Below are 16,845 nucleotides of genomic sequence, written 5' to 3' on the forward strand. Positions count from 1 at the left end.
GGCCCGGCCCGGGTGACTCTGACTCCGCTCGCGGGAAGGGGTTGCGGATGGGTGGTGGCTGTTATCCCTGCCAGACCTGCAGGCCCGGTTCCCGGGCAGGAAAGGCTGTGCGCTGCACAAATGCGAGCTGCCTTTATCGCCATGGACTGGCCGCTTCCTGCTGCAGCGCTGGGAGGATCCAACCTGTTTTTGGAGCAGGAAGGGAAGAGTCCTCGCTGGCTCCAGACCTTTCCCAAAAAGTGGGCGGCGGGGAGAAGTTGTGTGCCCTTCGGTCGAATTAAATATTTATTATAAGACAACACATATTGGAGGGTGAGGAGTGGGTAGAAACAATTGCTTATTGGTTAGTCCGGAAAGAATCCAAATAGTTGTGTGTGTTTTTTTTTTAATCAACAGAGATAAAGGATACAGTTTTCAATGAGAAAAGAGTACAGTAAATGCTTTTTGTTTTGTTTTGTTTTGTTCAGTGAATGGGCTCTCTCTCTGACGTCCTTTCTTTGCTCCTGAATTAGGAGGGCAGCCATCAGTGGTTATGATGCTGAACAAAGATCATTACCAGGGAGGGAGAAGCCATTGCTGTTAAAGCTTTACAGTGGAGGGTGGAGTTTAGAAAGAGTGTTAAGCACGGTGACAGTGTCTGACTTTGCAATTGGGTGCTAAGGAAGAATGATTGACCAAATGCAGCAGGTAACATTTCTGTACTTTACCACTACTTTGCAAATCTCGGCATACTAGCTGATGATGCCCTTATCACCACTTGATCCTCTGGGCCAGAATATTCTATTATACGGGGTGAATATGTTCAGTATCTACTCCCTGCTCCCCCCCCCCCAAAAGTGGAAAGTCATTTACAAGAAGAGGGTACCTAATGCATTTTATATACTGTTTGTTGAAGTCATCTGAGATAGGTGAAATTACTTAAGTGAGACCCTGGACATGAATTTAGCTATTAAAGGGAGAATTTAAAAAATATATATTTTTTTAATGAGGTGCCGTGACAGTGAGCAGCTAGCTACCTTTGAAGTAATTAATTCAGAACAAGATAGACTATCAGAGTATTTCTTCTGTTTGGTTTGGAACCTAAATGTTGGTTTATAGAAGCCATTTCTTTTTCACTAAGAATATTATCCTGGGTTGGCTTAAGGAATTTGAACTTAATTTTGGGCTTAGAACATCCTACTAACAATGATTGAGAGCACAGGGCTTTGGAGTCACAGAGGCCCATTCAAATCCTGACTCAGGTCTTAAATCTGTTTTGTGACCTTGAGAAAGTTAACTTTTTTAGCGTCAGTTCCCTCATTTATAAAAAGGAACAGTATGTACCTCTCAGGACTGTTGTGAGAATTAAATGGGACTGGTTATAAAATTTTAGTTTCTGTGAGGACTCAATAAATGGTAATAATGTGAAAGAAGTTACTGTGATCTTGTCAGGTTTTTTTTTTTTAACCATAAATCTTTATAAATATAAGAGCATTTAAATATTAGTAAGGAAACTTAAAACTAGGAACTTCTAAAGTACTTTGTTTCCATGGGGTATGGTTTCATTTTGCTGTATATTTTGCTGTTTAAGGTAGAGTGTTTAAAAAATTCTGCTGAGAAGGATTTCCACTTAAAGTTCTTACAGGATATGAGTCACTTTTTTATTTATTTCAGTGCTGATTATTTAGCCAAATTCTTATTTATACAATTATTATTCAAAATGAATTAATAATAATTTTATTTTAAAATGGTTCATTCTAGACATGAGATAGGCTGCAGCTCTCTACTTGGAGGAAGACTTACCTAGCAAACTTAATAGTTGAGGAAATGGAAGTTAGTTTGTAACTCTAACCAATTAAAAATGAAGAGGTATTGTCCTGGCTCTCTACACTGAAAACCAGATTCTGGTCAGGGCACATACCTTGGTTGGGCAAGTATGGGAGGCAGCCAATCGATGTTTCTCCCTCCTTACCTCCTTCCTAGTCCCTTCCTTTCTCTCTAAAATCAATTAAAAAAAAAAAGAAGCTGTATTTTGATTAGTATAGGGTGATCCAAATGTGGGGAGAGCAGGACAGTTAATCTGAATTATGTATTTGTTCTTGAACATTACTCTTTTTAAAAAATATATATTTTATTGATTTTTTACAGAGAGGAAGGGAGAGGGATAGAGAGTTAGAAACATCGATCGCAACCAAGGTACATGCCCTTGACCGATCGAACCTGGGACCCTTCAGTCCGCAGGCCGATGCTCTATCCACTGAGCCAAACCAGTTAGGGCTGAACATTACTCTTTAGTTAAACTTAATATTAAGACTTTTGATAGGTGATTGATTTTATTTTTAAAAACTTGACTTTTTATTTTAAACCACAGTGTGGTTAAGGCCCTGTGGAACACATAAGTGAAATAAGCATCAACCATAGTTCCTATTTACAAATATTGTGGTAGACACCAATCAACTCAGTCTTATTTTCTGAAAATACCTGGATTACTTAGTCTACACCATTTTCTTTTTAATCTCATTGTAGGTCAGTAATAATTATCAGCTAATTATCAGTAGAAATGATCATAGGAACTTTGCTTTCTTGCATCTTGGTAGTTTTCTTTCAAAATTTTTGATTGAGCAACTCAGATTCTGCTGAGTCTGGAAAACATGTCTAGATTTCAGCCTTATGAAGATTCTTTTGGTGAGGTACTATGAATATACAGGATGAGGCAAAAGTAGGTTTACATTTGTTCATATGGGAAATAATACAATAACTAATCCTATATAATAAAACCCTAATATGCAAATCGACTGAACATCAGAATGACTGGTTGCTATGACGTGCACTGACCACCAGGGGGACAATGCTCAATGTAGCAGTTGCCCCCTAGTGGTCAGTGGGCTCCAGAAGCCAGGCTCATGGCTGGCGAGCGCTGGTGTGGTCGCAGGAGCCTCTCTCGCCGCCTCCACTCCAGTGCTAAGGATTGACGGCTTAGGCCCGCTCCCTGTGGGGTCCCGGACTGTGAGAGGGCGCAGGCTGGGCCGAGGGACTCCCCGCCTTTCAAGTGCATGAATGTCGTGCACTGGGCCTCTAGTAAATTATAAGAATAAACTGTTTTGAATACTCACAAGTGTAAACCTACTTTTGCCCCATTCTGTAGTTTGAAGAGTAGAAAGATCTCCAAGTTTATTTATAAAAGCCAGTATGAAAACTATCACTTTTTTCTTCAGGTGATAACTTACAGATCTGATAATACTATGATTGATTTGTTGAATTAAATTTTAGTTGAGCCTGGCTGGATAGTTCAGTTGGTTAGAGCATTGTCTTGATACACCAACATTGTGGGTTTGATCCCCAGTCAGGGCACATACAAGAATCAACCAATGAATGCATAAATAAGGGGAGCAACAAATTGATGTTTCTTTTTTCTCTTTCAACTCAATAAAAAAAAAAAATTAGTCCAGTATATTAGTTTTCAACGGAGTGTATAAAACTAAATGTGGTTGAATAGGTGGAAATTTTAATTACTTAATATAATTAATATGTATAATATGTTTTATGGTATTTAGCTGCCTAATATTTGATATATATTGAACCAAATTCAGTTTTAGGGTTAGAGATGATACTTAAAATTCAGCAGATAAGGTTAACCAAGTGGTAATAAATACTGTCAGGCTATTTTAGAAATGCTATAGTTGTTTCATATGTAGATGCTGTTATTTATGTTTATATATTTTACTAGAGGCCTGGTGCATGGATTCGTGCACCGGTGGAGTCTTTCGGCTTGGCTTGTGCCCTCTCTCAATCCGGCCTGGGAGGGATCGTGGGAGGTTGGCTAGCCAGGGAGCGACCATGGGAGGGCTCCAGGGCATGTCTGGCCTGTCTCGCCCAGTCCAGATTGGCCAGACCCCAGCAGCAAGCTAACCTACCAGTTGGAGCATCTGCCCCCTGATGGTCAGTGCACATCATAGCAACTGGTTGACTGATGGGTTAGACCAGGGGTGGGCAAACTTTTTGACTCGAGGGCCACAATGGGTTCTTAAACTGGACCGGAGGGCCGGAACAAAAGCATGGATGGAGTGTTTGTGTGAACTAATATAAATTCAAAGTAAACATCATTACATAAAAGGGTACGGTCTTTTTTTTTTTTTAATTTTATTCATTTCAAAGGGGCCGGATCCGGCCCGCGGGCCATAGTTTGCCCACGGCTGGGTAAGACACTTAGCATATTAAGCTTTTATATCTATGATGATGGCTATAGTTATAGAATGTTCAAAGTACTTTTAACCTAAGATACCAGTTATGGAAAATAGGAAAGTCACTGCAAATTCCTTTCTTGAACTGTGTAGTGTGATCATATTGTGTGTTACATTTAAAAAATGCAATTAAATATTACCATCTTAATGAAAGAAACTAATTAGAAATTAAGTTTGAGTCCATGAAAATTTTTTAAAATATACTTTTATTGATTTCAAAGAGGAAGGCAGAGGGAGAGAGAGATAGAAACATAAACATCAATGATGAGAGAGAATCATAGATTGGCTGCCTTCTGCACCCCCCCCCTACTGGGGATGGAGCCCGCAACCCAGGCATATGCCCTTGACCAGAATTGAACCCAGGACCCTTCAGTCCGCAGGCCAAAGCTCTATTCAATGAGCCAAACTGGCTAGGGCTTTGGTTTGATTTTTAAATCATAGCCAATGAGTTCTCTCCTGTTGCTTAGATAATTTAATCTATTCTTACTAAAAATCTTTTTTTTTTTTTTTTTTTTTTTTTTCTAAATGTTTACTTCTTAGTTAGGTTTCTCATTTGGTAACTGAATAGAAGCAGCTTTCCTTATTGTGTCATTTCTCAGCATCATCTTGGCAGCACTATGCTTAAACATTATCTTCTGTTGTAATTTAAGATATAATCCTTTAACAAGTTGCTAATCTTAATTCTAGCAATCTTGTCTATGTCTCGTTGAGATAACTATTTTATACTGTATAAAGCATTTATAAGTCTTGAATTATTTTTAGCTAAAGGTGCTATTTTTCATAATGTTAATTGTTTACATTGAGGGGAAAAATGCCCTCACTAACTTACTTTATGATGGCATAAAGATTTGAGGATGGGGAGACAATGAACATAGTTATTAGTTAAAGTGGAGGTCAAAAGGGAAGAAATAAAAAACTTTAAAGGGCTAGAGTTTTTGTGGGAGGGAGATGGTGTTTTTTTTATTTTCTAAAGGTGTTATCATTCTAGATGTCTTGCTCTTTGGCTCCTGAATTACTGATTGATATTTGAGTGCCTATGAAATAGAAATGGTTAACCTTTTGGGTTTCTTTTATTTCCTATTAACACTTAAAGTGAGGCTTTTATACCTCAGTGCAAGTGTGGGACCAAAAATGATTCAAAGGAGGTTTCCTCTGCAGAACACTCAGCCTCTTTCACTGAGAGGCAATAGTGAGTATCCTATTAAGAGGGTAGACTCTATTACTGAAATTGGGATTTGATCTCACGTCCAGAATGGTGGACCTTGGAAACTAACATATCAACCAACCTTCCTATAAAATTGGAAGTGTATTGTATGTTACTTTCATAACCTTAGTATATTCTTTGGTACCCACTTTAAGGCATTTATTATAATATCTGTGGTATTTGCCACCTCTACTTGACTATATAGCTAGAAATAACTCCTTGGGCTGCATGGAATCACTGCTGCCTGGATGATTTCTTGCTGAATCAGCTGATAAAGGAAACCAGAAAGATATGCATTTGATAATATACTCCCTCCAAGACTGCCCAGAGGCTAGCTTTTATCCACTCTTATGGCAGGAAAGGAATGCATAATGGATTCTCTTCACCCTCTGACCAGAATGCAGTGAACTCTCACAGTTAAAAAAAAATAATATTTTTTATTGATTTCAGAAAGCGGAAGGGAGAGGGAGAGAGAGAAAAACATCAGTGATGAGAATCATTAATCAGCTGCACACCCCCTACTGAGAATTGAACTTGCAACCTGGGCATGTGCCCTGACCAGGAATTGAACTGTGACCTCCTGGTTCATGTATCGATGCTCAATCACTAAGCCACACCTGCCTCTCAGTTTTTTGTTTAAATATATTTTTATTTACAAAAAATATATATTTTTTGGTGTTTCTTTTTTCTCTTTCAACTCAATAAATAAGAAAGTTAAAAAAAAATTAGTCCAGTATATATATTTTTGCTCTATCCACTGAGCAAAAACGGCTAGGGCTGCCTCTCAGTTTATTTTATTTTATTATTTATTTTATTTTATTTTACTTTATTTATATCATTTTATTTTATTTTTTGCCTCTCAGTTTTTACATTCTTCCCCACTCCCTGTCCATTCCACCAAATCCCAATTTCTTTAGTAAGGCATGGTTTTATTTGGTGTTATTTTTGCATATTTGATTTTCTAGTCCTGGTGTCTAGATTAGCTAGTAAGAAGCATTAGTAGTTCACAATAGGAATAAGTATAATATTTCCTGAAATGCCTATAACATTTTTACAAAGGAAAAAAGTTTTATCAGGCTCAGATCCTGTAAATCAGTGAACTCATTTTGTTCTTTAAATTTTGATAGACATGCTTTAAAATAATTTAACTGCCTATATCCCCATTGTTTTTGAAATTCTTAAGGGGAATATTGCCTTGGGTGAAAAGAATCCCCGTGTGTTTATTAGTTAATAAATAAATTGTCTCCTAAATAGTAATTATAGGAAATGATTTTATCTAATCAAAGCCTGTTTTAAAGCCCTGGCTGGATAGCTCAGTTGGTTAGAACGTTGTCCCTATACTCCAAGGTTGTATGTAGGTTCAATCTTAGTACAGGGCACATACAGGAAGCAGCCAATGAGTGCATAAAGAAGTGGAACAACAAATTGATGTTTCTCTTTCTCTTACAATCAATCAATCAATTTTAAAAAACAAAACCTGTTTTTTAAACAAATCATGAAGTGGTAAGTGAAAGTGTATGTTCCCTGTTGACTCAGAATTATTAGACAGCTTCCTAGGCTCCCTGTTAAACTTAGTGGATGGAGTGTTTGTTTTTGGAGGAGTCTCTCGTTTCCTGCCAATCTGTTAAATGCAAATGTTGTTTCTGTGATCTGGGTGGCAAAGTTTATAAACCTGATGCCTCATATGTTAAATGTGTTTCATTTTGCCCAGGTGTGAGTCCTGAGGTCACACCTACTCTTTGAAGAAACCAAGAACATTATATTCATTTTTTCTCTCTATACCACCAACTAATATCCTTTGTTATTTTTCATGTCTGAGACAAGTTAGAGTCACAAATTATTCATTTGGTTTAGGATTTATCTTTCAAGTTACCTTCTAAGGCAGCAAATTTCAACCTTTTTCATCTCATGGCACACACAAACTACTAAAATTCTGCGGCACACCAAAAATATATCCTCCTATATTTTTGTCAATTTGACAGAAAAATAGGTATAATTTTGATTCATTCACACTGGATGGCTGTTGTTGTGGTATCATTCTTTTATTTAATAATCTAAAGGAAAAGAAGTCAGTGCTTCTGGCTAAATAGTCAGGTATTGCATGTTTAAAAAATTTTTGTGACACACCGCTTGAAAATTACTGTTGTAAGGTGGTGTGCTTGTCTCATTCATCTTAGATAAAGTTCTTTGTCTTTTCAGTTGTCCTTATCGGAGATTCTGGTGTTGGAAAGAGTAATCTCCTGTCTCGATTTACTTGAAATGAGTTTAATCTTGAAAGCAGGAGCACCATTGGAGTAGAGTTTGCAACAAGAAGCATCCAGGTTGATGGAAAAACAATAAAGGCACAGATATGGGACACGGCTGGGCAAGAGCGATATCGAGCTATAACATCAGCGTAAGTCTCAATAGTTTTTTAAGTTCTGTGAAATAGGCTGCCATCAAGTGAATTGGTTGCCATTAAGTTAATTAGCTGACTTTTATTATCAGAAAAGGTTTTTTTCCCCTTTTAAGAATGCCAGTATTGCCGAAACCGGTTTGGCTCAGTGGATGGAGCGTCGGCCTGCGGACTGAAAGGTCCCAGGTTCGATTCCGGTCAAGGGCATGTGCCTTGGTTGCGGGCACATCCACAGTGGGAGATGTGCAGGAGGCAGCTGGTCGATGTTTCTCTCTCATCGATGTTTCTGACTCTCTGTCTCTCTCCCTTCCTCTCTGTGGAAAGTCAATAAAATATATTAAAAAAGAAAAAAAAGAATGCCAGTATTAGGATTTTGAAATTTATTTATAAATGTGTTTTTAAAAATATATAATCCATGCCCTAGCCAGTGTGGCTTAGTTGGTTGAGTTGTTCCTCCCATGCACCAAAAGGTTGGTTCAATTCCTGGTTGGAGCACATGCCTGGGTTGTGGGATCCCAGTAGGTGGTGTGCAGGCGGCAACCAATTGATGTTCTCTCTCTCTCCCTCTTCATCTCCATTCCTCTCTCTCTAAAATCAGTAAAAACATATTAAAATATATATAACCCATATATTTAGTTCTTCCTAGTGTTTCCTTCTATTTTGTGGTTGTTTTCTAATAGTTACATATGTTTCTGTTTTCAGATACTATCGTGGAGCTGTAGGTGCCTTGTTGGTTTATGACATTGCTAAACATCTCACATATGAAAATGTAGAGCGATGGCTGAAAGAACTGAGAGATCATGCTGATAGTAACATTGTTATCATGCTTGTGGGCAATAAGAGTGATTTGCGTCATCTCAGGGCAGTTCCTACAGATGAAGCAAGACCTTTTGCAGGTTAGTGATATGAGTTTCATGTTATTACAGTGATTCTGTATTTCTTACTGTCATATTTTCAGTTTTGATAACCCTTCCAATGAGGTTAATCAGTTACAGTAGTTTCAGAAAAGTTAACATGAATAAATAGTGAATGCTCAGCAAGGATTGTTGTTTTAAAGTATATGATGACTGTTGGGCTCTTTTGCTTAATTTTGAGTCATTAAAACACTATAGTATTTTGAGTTTTTGCTGCCAAAAATTGAATATAAATACTGTCTCCTTTTCTCTCCTGGAAAGGGTAGATGAAATCTATTCTGTATTCTTGTTTCTTTTTCCATTATGTTTTTGTGTTTACCAAGGCTGCTCTATGTGGGTCTGAAAAGTAGTAGACCAGGGAGTGTCAAGGATCATAGGCATTCAGCTGCTTAGGAATTAAAACTTTTTAAGCTTTACAGGGGGTCTACCTATCTCTTGCCACTGTTCTGAAAGGGCATTCTACCAGAAGGCAACATTGTACATTCTTGGCTAGTGAAGGTTGTGAGCCTCCACTAGTGATTATGCCGATTTTTGGTTTTCCAGGCAAGAAGCTTTATTTCAAATAATATAGTTACAGAATTCTAAGTGAATCTTATATACCCATCCTTGTTTATACCATAGCTGTGTGGTTAAAGGACCATAAGGGACAGAAGTAGCAGGATATTTGATAATTTACTATATTTTGAGTAGTGTTATCATTCTTGTGGTAGTATTTAGGTATACCAAGTATTTATTTTAATGAACCCAGTAAAAATTTCTTATGTTTAATTTTAATCTACTAAAGTGTAAGTATCCTTTATTGCCAAGAATGGTATCCTTATTGCCAAGAAGTTGGGGAAGTGGAACAACAAATCAATTATTTCTCTCTCCCTCTCCCCCTTCCTCTCTCTCTAAAATTAATTTTTAAAAAAGGAAAGGAAAGGTCTTTTATATTTCCATTTAAAGCCTTGAGTGTATTACATCTCTTGTATTAACTTTGCACAAAACTGAAGTTTTTGCGTCTCCCCACAGAAAAGAATGGTTTGTCATTCATTGAGACATCAGCTCTAGACTCTACAAATGTAGAAGCTGCTTTTCAGACAATTCTGACAGGTAAGACTTGCATTTTCAGATTATACCAGTGGGAAATAAAAGTTTTAGGGAGATAATTTAAACAAATTAATTGGGAAAACAAACTGTCACATTCTCTGAGAATGACTTATCATTTTAGAGAGCTACTAGAACAAGAGCTATAAAATTAGTTACAACTTTTGCTTGTTGAACTTTAATCATTCTAATTTCTCTGGTTTATAGTGGGAAAATACTTTGAAAATTATTTGTTCACTTCTATTATTATCCATGTATTCTATAATTCATGGTCACAGAGTAATGCTTAACTGTACTTTCTAAGATAAATATTGAAATCCTGGCTATGGAAAGATATAATAAATGCCTTATTGAAATTCAGTAAAGTAAAGGCATTCTAGGTTCTGATGTGTGTTATAGAAGCAGCTAGGGAAAAATATGTTCTTAAAAATTTAAATGAAAAACAAAAAGTAAAATTCTCTCATGATATATTGTAGAAGAAGCAGAGTGTCACCTGTGGAAAAAATCAGCCAGTTATTGCATATAGAAAAGTTAAGTAGTGGGGAAGGAACAAAGTTCATGCTGTTTTGGAATGTGGATATGCAGACCAGGTCAACCTCAAGTATAAGAAGGCATTTTATTTGTGATGACTCATATTTACCTTGTCTTTATTAATCTTAATCCTTTAATAAATATTTCGATAGGTTGTTTTAAATACTTTAAAATTATATGTTACTTTTAAGAACTTGCTAGTTATTTGTTTTTAAATATATTTTTTATTGATTTCATAGAGGAAAGGTGAGAGAGAGAGAGAGAGAGAGAGAGAGAGAGAGACATCGATGATGAGAGAGAATCATTGATTGGCTGTCTCTTGCACACCCTGCACTGGGAATCCAGCCCGCAACCCCTGGCATGTGCCCTGACCACAGAATCAAACCATGACCTCCTGGTTCATAGGTGGACGGTTAACCACTGAGCTGGGCAAGAGCTCACTAGTTTTAATACATAGGATAGTCTTGTTCTAAAAAAGTCTATATGGATAAATGGTTAAATAAATGTTTTCAATTATAATGTAACAAGATTCTTTGTATGCAGCACTTGTATTAGATGTAAACAGGTTTTAACTTTTAAATGTCTTATTTTACTCTAAAAAGTAGGGAATAGACCTAGGATTTAAAAGCATGGACTTGGAAGCCTGACTTGGGTTCTAGTCTGGCTCCTCCACTTATTAGCTCTATAATCTTAGGTAAGTTACTTAATCTTTTTAGGCCTTACTTTTTTTTTTTTTTTTGTCTGTAAAATTTAAATATGTTTTGGGGAGTTCTGTTATTTTCTTTTTGGTGAGAGTCTGAATTTATAACAAACACCTGTGATACGATTTGCCTCGACTGTTAGGTTGTGACTTCAAGGTTTTTGTCTCTGTAATCCATAGAAAAGAATTGCCTGTCACTGAGACATCTACTCTAGACTCCAAAATGCGTACATGAGTTCGTGCATATAAAATACTTAGCTATTCCTGGTACATAGTGAACATTTGATAAATTAGTAGCTAAATAGCAATTAAGGTATGAAAAAATTTAACTAAAAAAACTAAATATTGGTGATTTGTATACCTATCTTATTAGAATTCTTTTCTGTTATCAAAAAATAGTAACTAGCCCTGGCTGGTTTGGCTCAGTGGCTAGAGCATCAGCCTATGGACTGAAAGGTCCCAGGTTCGACTCCAGCCCAGGGCACATGCCTGGGTTGCAGGTTCAATCCCCAGTGGAGGAGGCAGCTGATCAGTGATTCCCTCTCATCATTGATGTTTCTATCTCTCTTTCCCTCTCCTTTCCTCTCTGAAATCAAGAAAAATATATATATTTTTAAAAAATAGTAACTAAAAGAACTGGTGCTGGGGTTGGATAGTCTTTGGAATATAGTAGCTTTCATTTAGAATCTTGTGTGGTTTCTTTGCAGATCATTTCAAACAGGCAAGATTTGGTTAAATATGCAGTATATCTGTAAATCCTACTTTTTCCTTTATAACCACTTAAGTGGATTCTATTGACTCAGTATGTAGACTAATACTAATTTTAGACCTAGGAGGGTAGGCTTCTACTTTTTAACTATTTGCTCCCACTCCCTCTATAACTAAGGTCACTGAATCTCTCTGGTTCTTAGATTTATAGTGTCTTAAAATAAGGAAAGAGAAACAGGAAAGAGAAAAAAAGTCATCTTGAAGGTCTGAGTCTCAAGGCCTCTAAAAATGTCACTTGAAAAACTTTTTAGTCAGTCCTTGTTGTTGGGATATTTTTTTTGTCCAATTGCATCTCCTCTGCTATAATTCTAGCCCATTTATCCTGATCCAATTTCTGGCCCATTTATTCTGATATTAAGTAAAGGTGAGACCAAGTCTTCCATCTGCTGTGGACTATTGTATGCATCATTTGTGACATTGAACTTATAATCTACTTAAACCTGAGCTAGTCATAAACAGTGATATATACTTAAAATGGAGCTGTTTTGTCCTTAAAGATGAAGAACATCTGGCTATTTTTCTTATAATTTACTCTAGATTAAACTTTTGTTATTGCTTGAAAACAAACAAGACTTTAGCTTCACTTGCTACCACTTTTCCTCTCTATATTCACTAATTCCTCAACTTCCTGCATAAATCTCAGTGTTCATCTGTGGGATCAGAGATCACTGCATATGGCAGCAGACATCTGTGCTGTTTTGCAAGTGTTAGGATGTTTGTTTGAAACTTTATTTTTTTTTACCAGTAGGAGGATTAATGCATTGAAAGAAACAGGAAAGAGAAAAATACTCATTAAGCTTAATTCACCTTAAATGTTAACAGAATTAAGGGAGCATTTACATTGTATATTGATGTTGCTATAAGAAAAAAATAGTTTTTTAGCTCATGGACACAGGCAATAGGGGGGTGAAGACCTGGGGGGATGGTTAGGGGCTGAGAGGAGCACAGACAATACTGTGGTGAAGTCCTGGGTGGGGAGGTGAGTAGGGGCTGGACTGAGTGGTGTAAAAGAAAAGGGGGGGGAATGGGAGACATCTATAATACTATCAACAATAAAATATATATATTTAAACAAAAGAAAAAATAGCCTTTTAATTTTAAAATTATATATTGAAATATTAGTATATATCAATAATACTTTCCATGGTCTTATTTTTTTCTTTTAACTTTGAATTTTGATAATTTCAAACTTAAAGAACAGTTACAATCATAGTAAAAGAATTGGCAAATACCCTTCACCCATATTACCCATATTTACATTGTATATTGATGTTGCTGTAAGAAAAAAATAGTTTTTGCTTAAGTACTTTTTATTGTAAAAACAAGAACATTCTCTTTTGTAACCGTAGTATAATTCTCAAAGTTAGAGTTAAGTAGTAACTTTAAAGATCAGTGTTTAACTACAGACCTTATTCAGATTTTGCCAGTTGTTCCAATTATTAGCAAAATAAAGTCTGGACTTAGATCACACATTGTATTTCGCTGTTGTATCTCTCTCTTTTTTTTAAATATATATTTTATTGATTTTTTACAGAGAGAAAGGGAGAGGGATAGAGAGTTAGAAACATCAATGAGAGAGAAACATTTATCAGCTGCCTCCTGCACACTCCCTACTGGTGATGTGTCTGCAACCAAGGTACATGCCCCTGACCGGAATCGAACCCGGGACCCTTGAGTTCGCAGGCTGACGCTCTATCCACTGAGCCAAACCGGTTAGGGCTGTTGTATCTCTTTAGTTTCTACTAACCTGAAACAGTTTGTCAGTCTTTTCTATATTGTAATTTTTTTGAAGGATACAGTTAATAAATTTGGGTTTTTGTCTACTGTTTCCTCGTGATTAAGTTCAGGTTATGTATTTTTAGCAGGAACATCACAAAAGTGCTTAGTGCATGATATTCGGAGGCTCATGATACTGGTTTGTTTTATTCATTACTAGTGACGTTAACTTTGGTCACTTGGTTAAGGTGATATCTGTCAGGTTTCTACGTTAAATTACTAAGTACAAGTCATCTTTTTAGTATGAAGACTAAATCTTTTTGTGGTTGAAAGGATTTTAATTCACTTAGCATATTGACTTAAAAGTGGAGTGAGAGTTTTCAGGCATTACAGTAGTCTCCCCTTATCTGCAGTTTTACTTTCCTCAGTTTTAGTTACCCACAGTCAAGTGTGGTCCAAAAATATTAAGTTCCAGAAATAAACAATTTGTAAGTTTTAAATTACACACCGTTTTGAGTAGTGTGGTGAAATCTTGTGTCCTTCCACTCCATCCTGTCCAGGACCTCAATCACCCCTTTGTCCTGTGTTTCCTGCTGTACACACTAGCCTACTCATTAGTCACTTAGTAGCCCTCTTGGTTATCAGATGACTATATAGCAATTCTGTGTTCAAGTAACCCTTATTTTGCTTAATAATGGCCCCAAAGCACAAGAGTAGTAATGCTAGTAGATGATTCTAATAGATATACCAAAGAGAACTTAACCTGTAAAAAGTACTTCCATTTGGTGAAAAGGTTTGTATGTATAGGAAGAAACATAGTATATATAGGATTAGGCACTATCTGTGGTTTTAGGCATCCACTTGGGGTTTTGCACTGTATCCCCTGCAGATGGGTGGGTGGGGGTGGGGGAAGCTTCTGTAATTTTACTAGAGTAGTGAGAATCTCTTATTTAGGCGTAGTAGCTTTGTTCTTGCAATGTGGCAACTTTTAAATATGTGTCAGTAATTAAATTGGAGCATTTTTTGACCTTTGAGAAACTTACTTGGTGAGCATTGGGCTTGAAGAACACCTAAAAAATTCTGATCTAGGCTCTAGTGGAATAACTCAGGCCTGTGCTATTTTCACAATTCTTGTCATTGAAGAATTTTAGCTCTTTTTGTTCCCCAATTTGGAACAGTGGCATTTGACTTCCTTAGAATTTACTCTGCAACTTGATCCATACTTCCATTAGAGTAGAAATAGATATATGTCTTTTTTATTTAACTTTATCTGTTTATATTTAAAGCTGTCTTATATTAATGTTTTACTTCATATTTAGGTTGATAAGATATTCTTATATAAGAAAGGTAAAGCAGAATTCCTTTTCTTTCTAACCTTACCTATTCTTTGGACATCTTGAAAAGAGGCTGCACAGGAATTGATGTATCACATACGTTTGTTTCTAAACGAGATTATCTCCTAATTTTCTGACCAATATTTTCCTCTTGATTTATTGCCTTATTTTTATTAGCAGGTATTTTTTTGGTGACTACAGCAAATGAAAAATTAATCCATTTCTACAAAACAGTATACAGTACTTGTAGGCAGTTATACAGCACTGCTCAAAATTCTTGCTTTGTAATAAGATCTCTTTAATTATTTAACTTTCGATGTTCTCTGGAATTCTTCCTTTTCCTCCCATCCAGTATTTGCTTTTCATGTAAGAACCTCTAAAATATTTTTTGTTTTGGTTCTCCTAATGTAATGTTTAATATAACTTGTTGAGAAGTTAAAATTTGTAGAGGGTCACATTTATTCATTTGCACTTGAAAAAGAACCAGCCATCCAGTTTGGGATTAGAGAGAAAACGCAAAGAATAATGAATAGTATAGCCCAGCTCAGTTGTTGAGGGTTGACCTATGAACCAGGAGGTCACGGTTTGATTCCTGGTCAGGGCACATGCTCAGGTTGCAAGCTCGATCCTCAGTAGGGGGGTGTGTAGGAAGCAGCTGATTGATGATTCTTTCTCATCATTGATGTTTCTATCTCTCTCTCCCTCTCTCCTCCTCTCTGAAATCAATAAAAATATATATATTTTTAAAAAGAATGAATGATATAGTTTTACAGTAAATTGATGATTACATTTATTCCTTAGCCACTAGTCTGATTGAATGACTATCTTTCTTTTTACCTTTGACACACTCTGGTCCCATCCCTTTTCAATGAAAATAATCTAAATGAAGACTCCATATCCTTTGTTGGCCTTGTTTTTAAAAAATTCTAGTCAGTAGTCTTTATTGTAATCTATTTTTTCTCTTGATGCTTCTTAAGCTTTGAACCAGTGTCAACCTTCTTCTCAAACATAAATTTTAGTACCACTCCCTTCCCCCTTAAATCTTAAAAAAGGGCACACTAGTTGTCAGTGTTTCTGTTAGTTTATGTATTCAGTTGACTAGCAGTACAGCTTGCTGTTCAGCTTTAGGAAAATTAGTTTTTAATTTGGAGAAAATGTATTAATTCAGTTTGTACATTTCTTTCTCTTTAACATTTTGTTATGGAAAGTTTCCAACATAGTAAAAGTAGAATAGTATCATGAACTCCCATGTAGTTGTCAGCCATCATTATGGCTAATCTTTCCTCCACCTTCTCCCCCCACCATTATTTTGAATCAAATCCCAGGTATTACATCATTTCATTTGTAAACATTTTATGAGGTATATCTGAAAGATTAGGACTTAAGCCCGTAACAACAAAATCACTTATGAATTGGCAGTAGTTTCTTATTATCATTTATTATCCAAACAATATTAAAATTTCCTATCTTAAGCTTTTTTTTACACTTCAAATTATAATCCAAATGATGTTCATATTGCAGTTGGTTGACATGTTCTAGGAGCATTTTGAAAACACAATTCCACTTTCTTTTATAACTTTACTAGAGGCCCAGTGCACAAAAATTTGTGCACTCGGGGGGGCGGGGGAGGGGGGGTGTCCCTCAGCCCGTCCTGTGCCCTCTCGCAGTCTGGGACCCCTCAGGAGATAATGACCTGCTGGCTTAGGCCTGCTTCCGGGTGGCAGAGGGCAGGCCCAATCCCTAGGTGCAGCCCCTGGTTGGGCTCAGAGCAGGGCCGATTGGGGAGTTGGGGCGCTGTCCCCTGTCATGCACAGAGCAGGGCGGATCGGGAGGTTGCGATGCCACCCCTAGTCACGCTCAGGGTACAACCGATTGGGGGGTTGGGGCACCGCCTCCTGTCACACTCAAGGCAGGGTCGATAGGGAAGTTGCGGCATCGCCCCCTGTCACGCACAGAGCAGGGCCGATCAGGGGGTTG

General features: G+C 36.8%; 1 protein-coding gene across 1 annotated transcript in view; it reads left to right on the top strand.

Moving 5' to 3' along the window:
• The window catches only part of RAB11A (RAB11A, member RAS oncogene family), a 23,426-nt gene that overhangs the window by 1,015 nt on the left and 5,566 nt on the right, over positions 1-16,845 (top strand). The window contains 3 exon segments of the mRNA XM_005862068.2: positions 7,624-7,819; positions 8,522-8,715; positions 9,745-9,825. Of these exon segments, the coding sequence (XP_005862130.1) occupies positions 7,624-7,819; positions 8,522-8,715; positions 9,745-9,825 (471 nt within the window).

This window comes from Myotis brandtii, unplaced genomic scaffold, assembly GCF_000412655.1.
Source record: "Myotis brandtii unplaced genomic scaffold, ASM41265v1 scaffold160, whole genome shotgun sequence".
Lineage (NCBI taxonomy): Eukaryota > Metazoa > Chordata > Mammalia > Chiroptera > Vespertilionidae > Myotis > Myotis brandtii.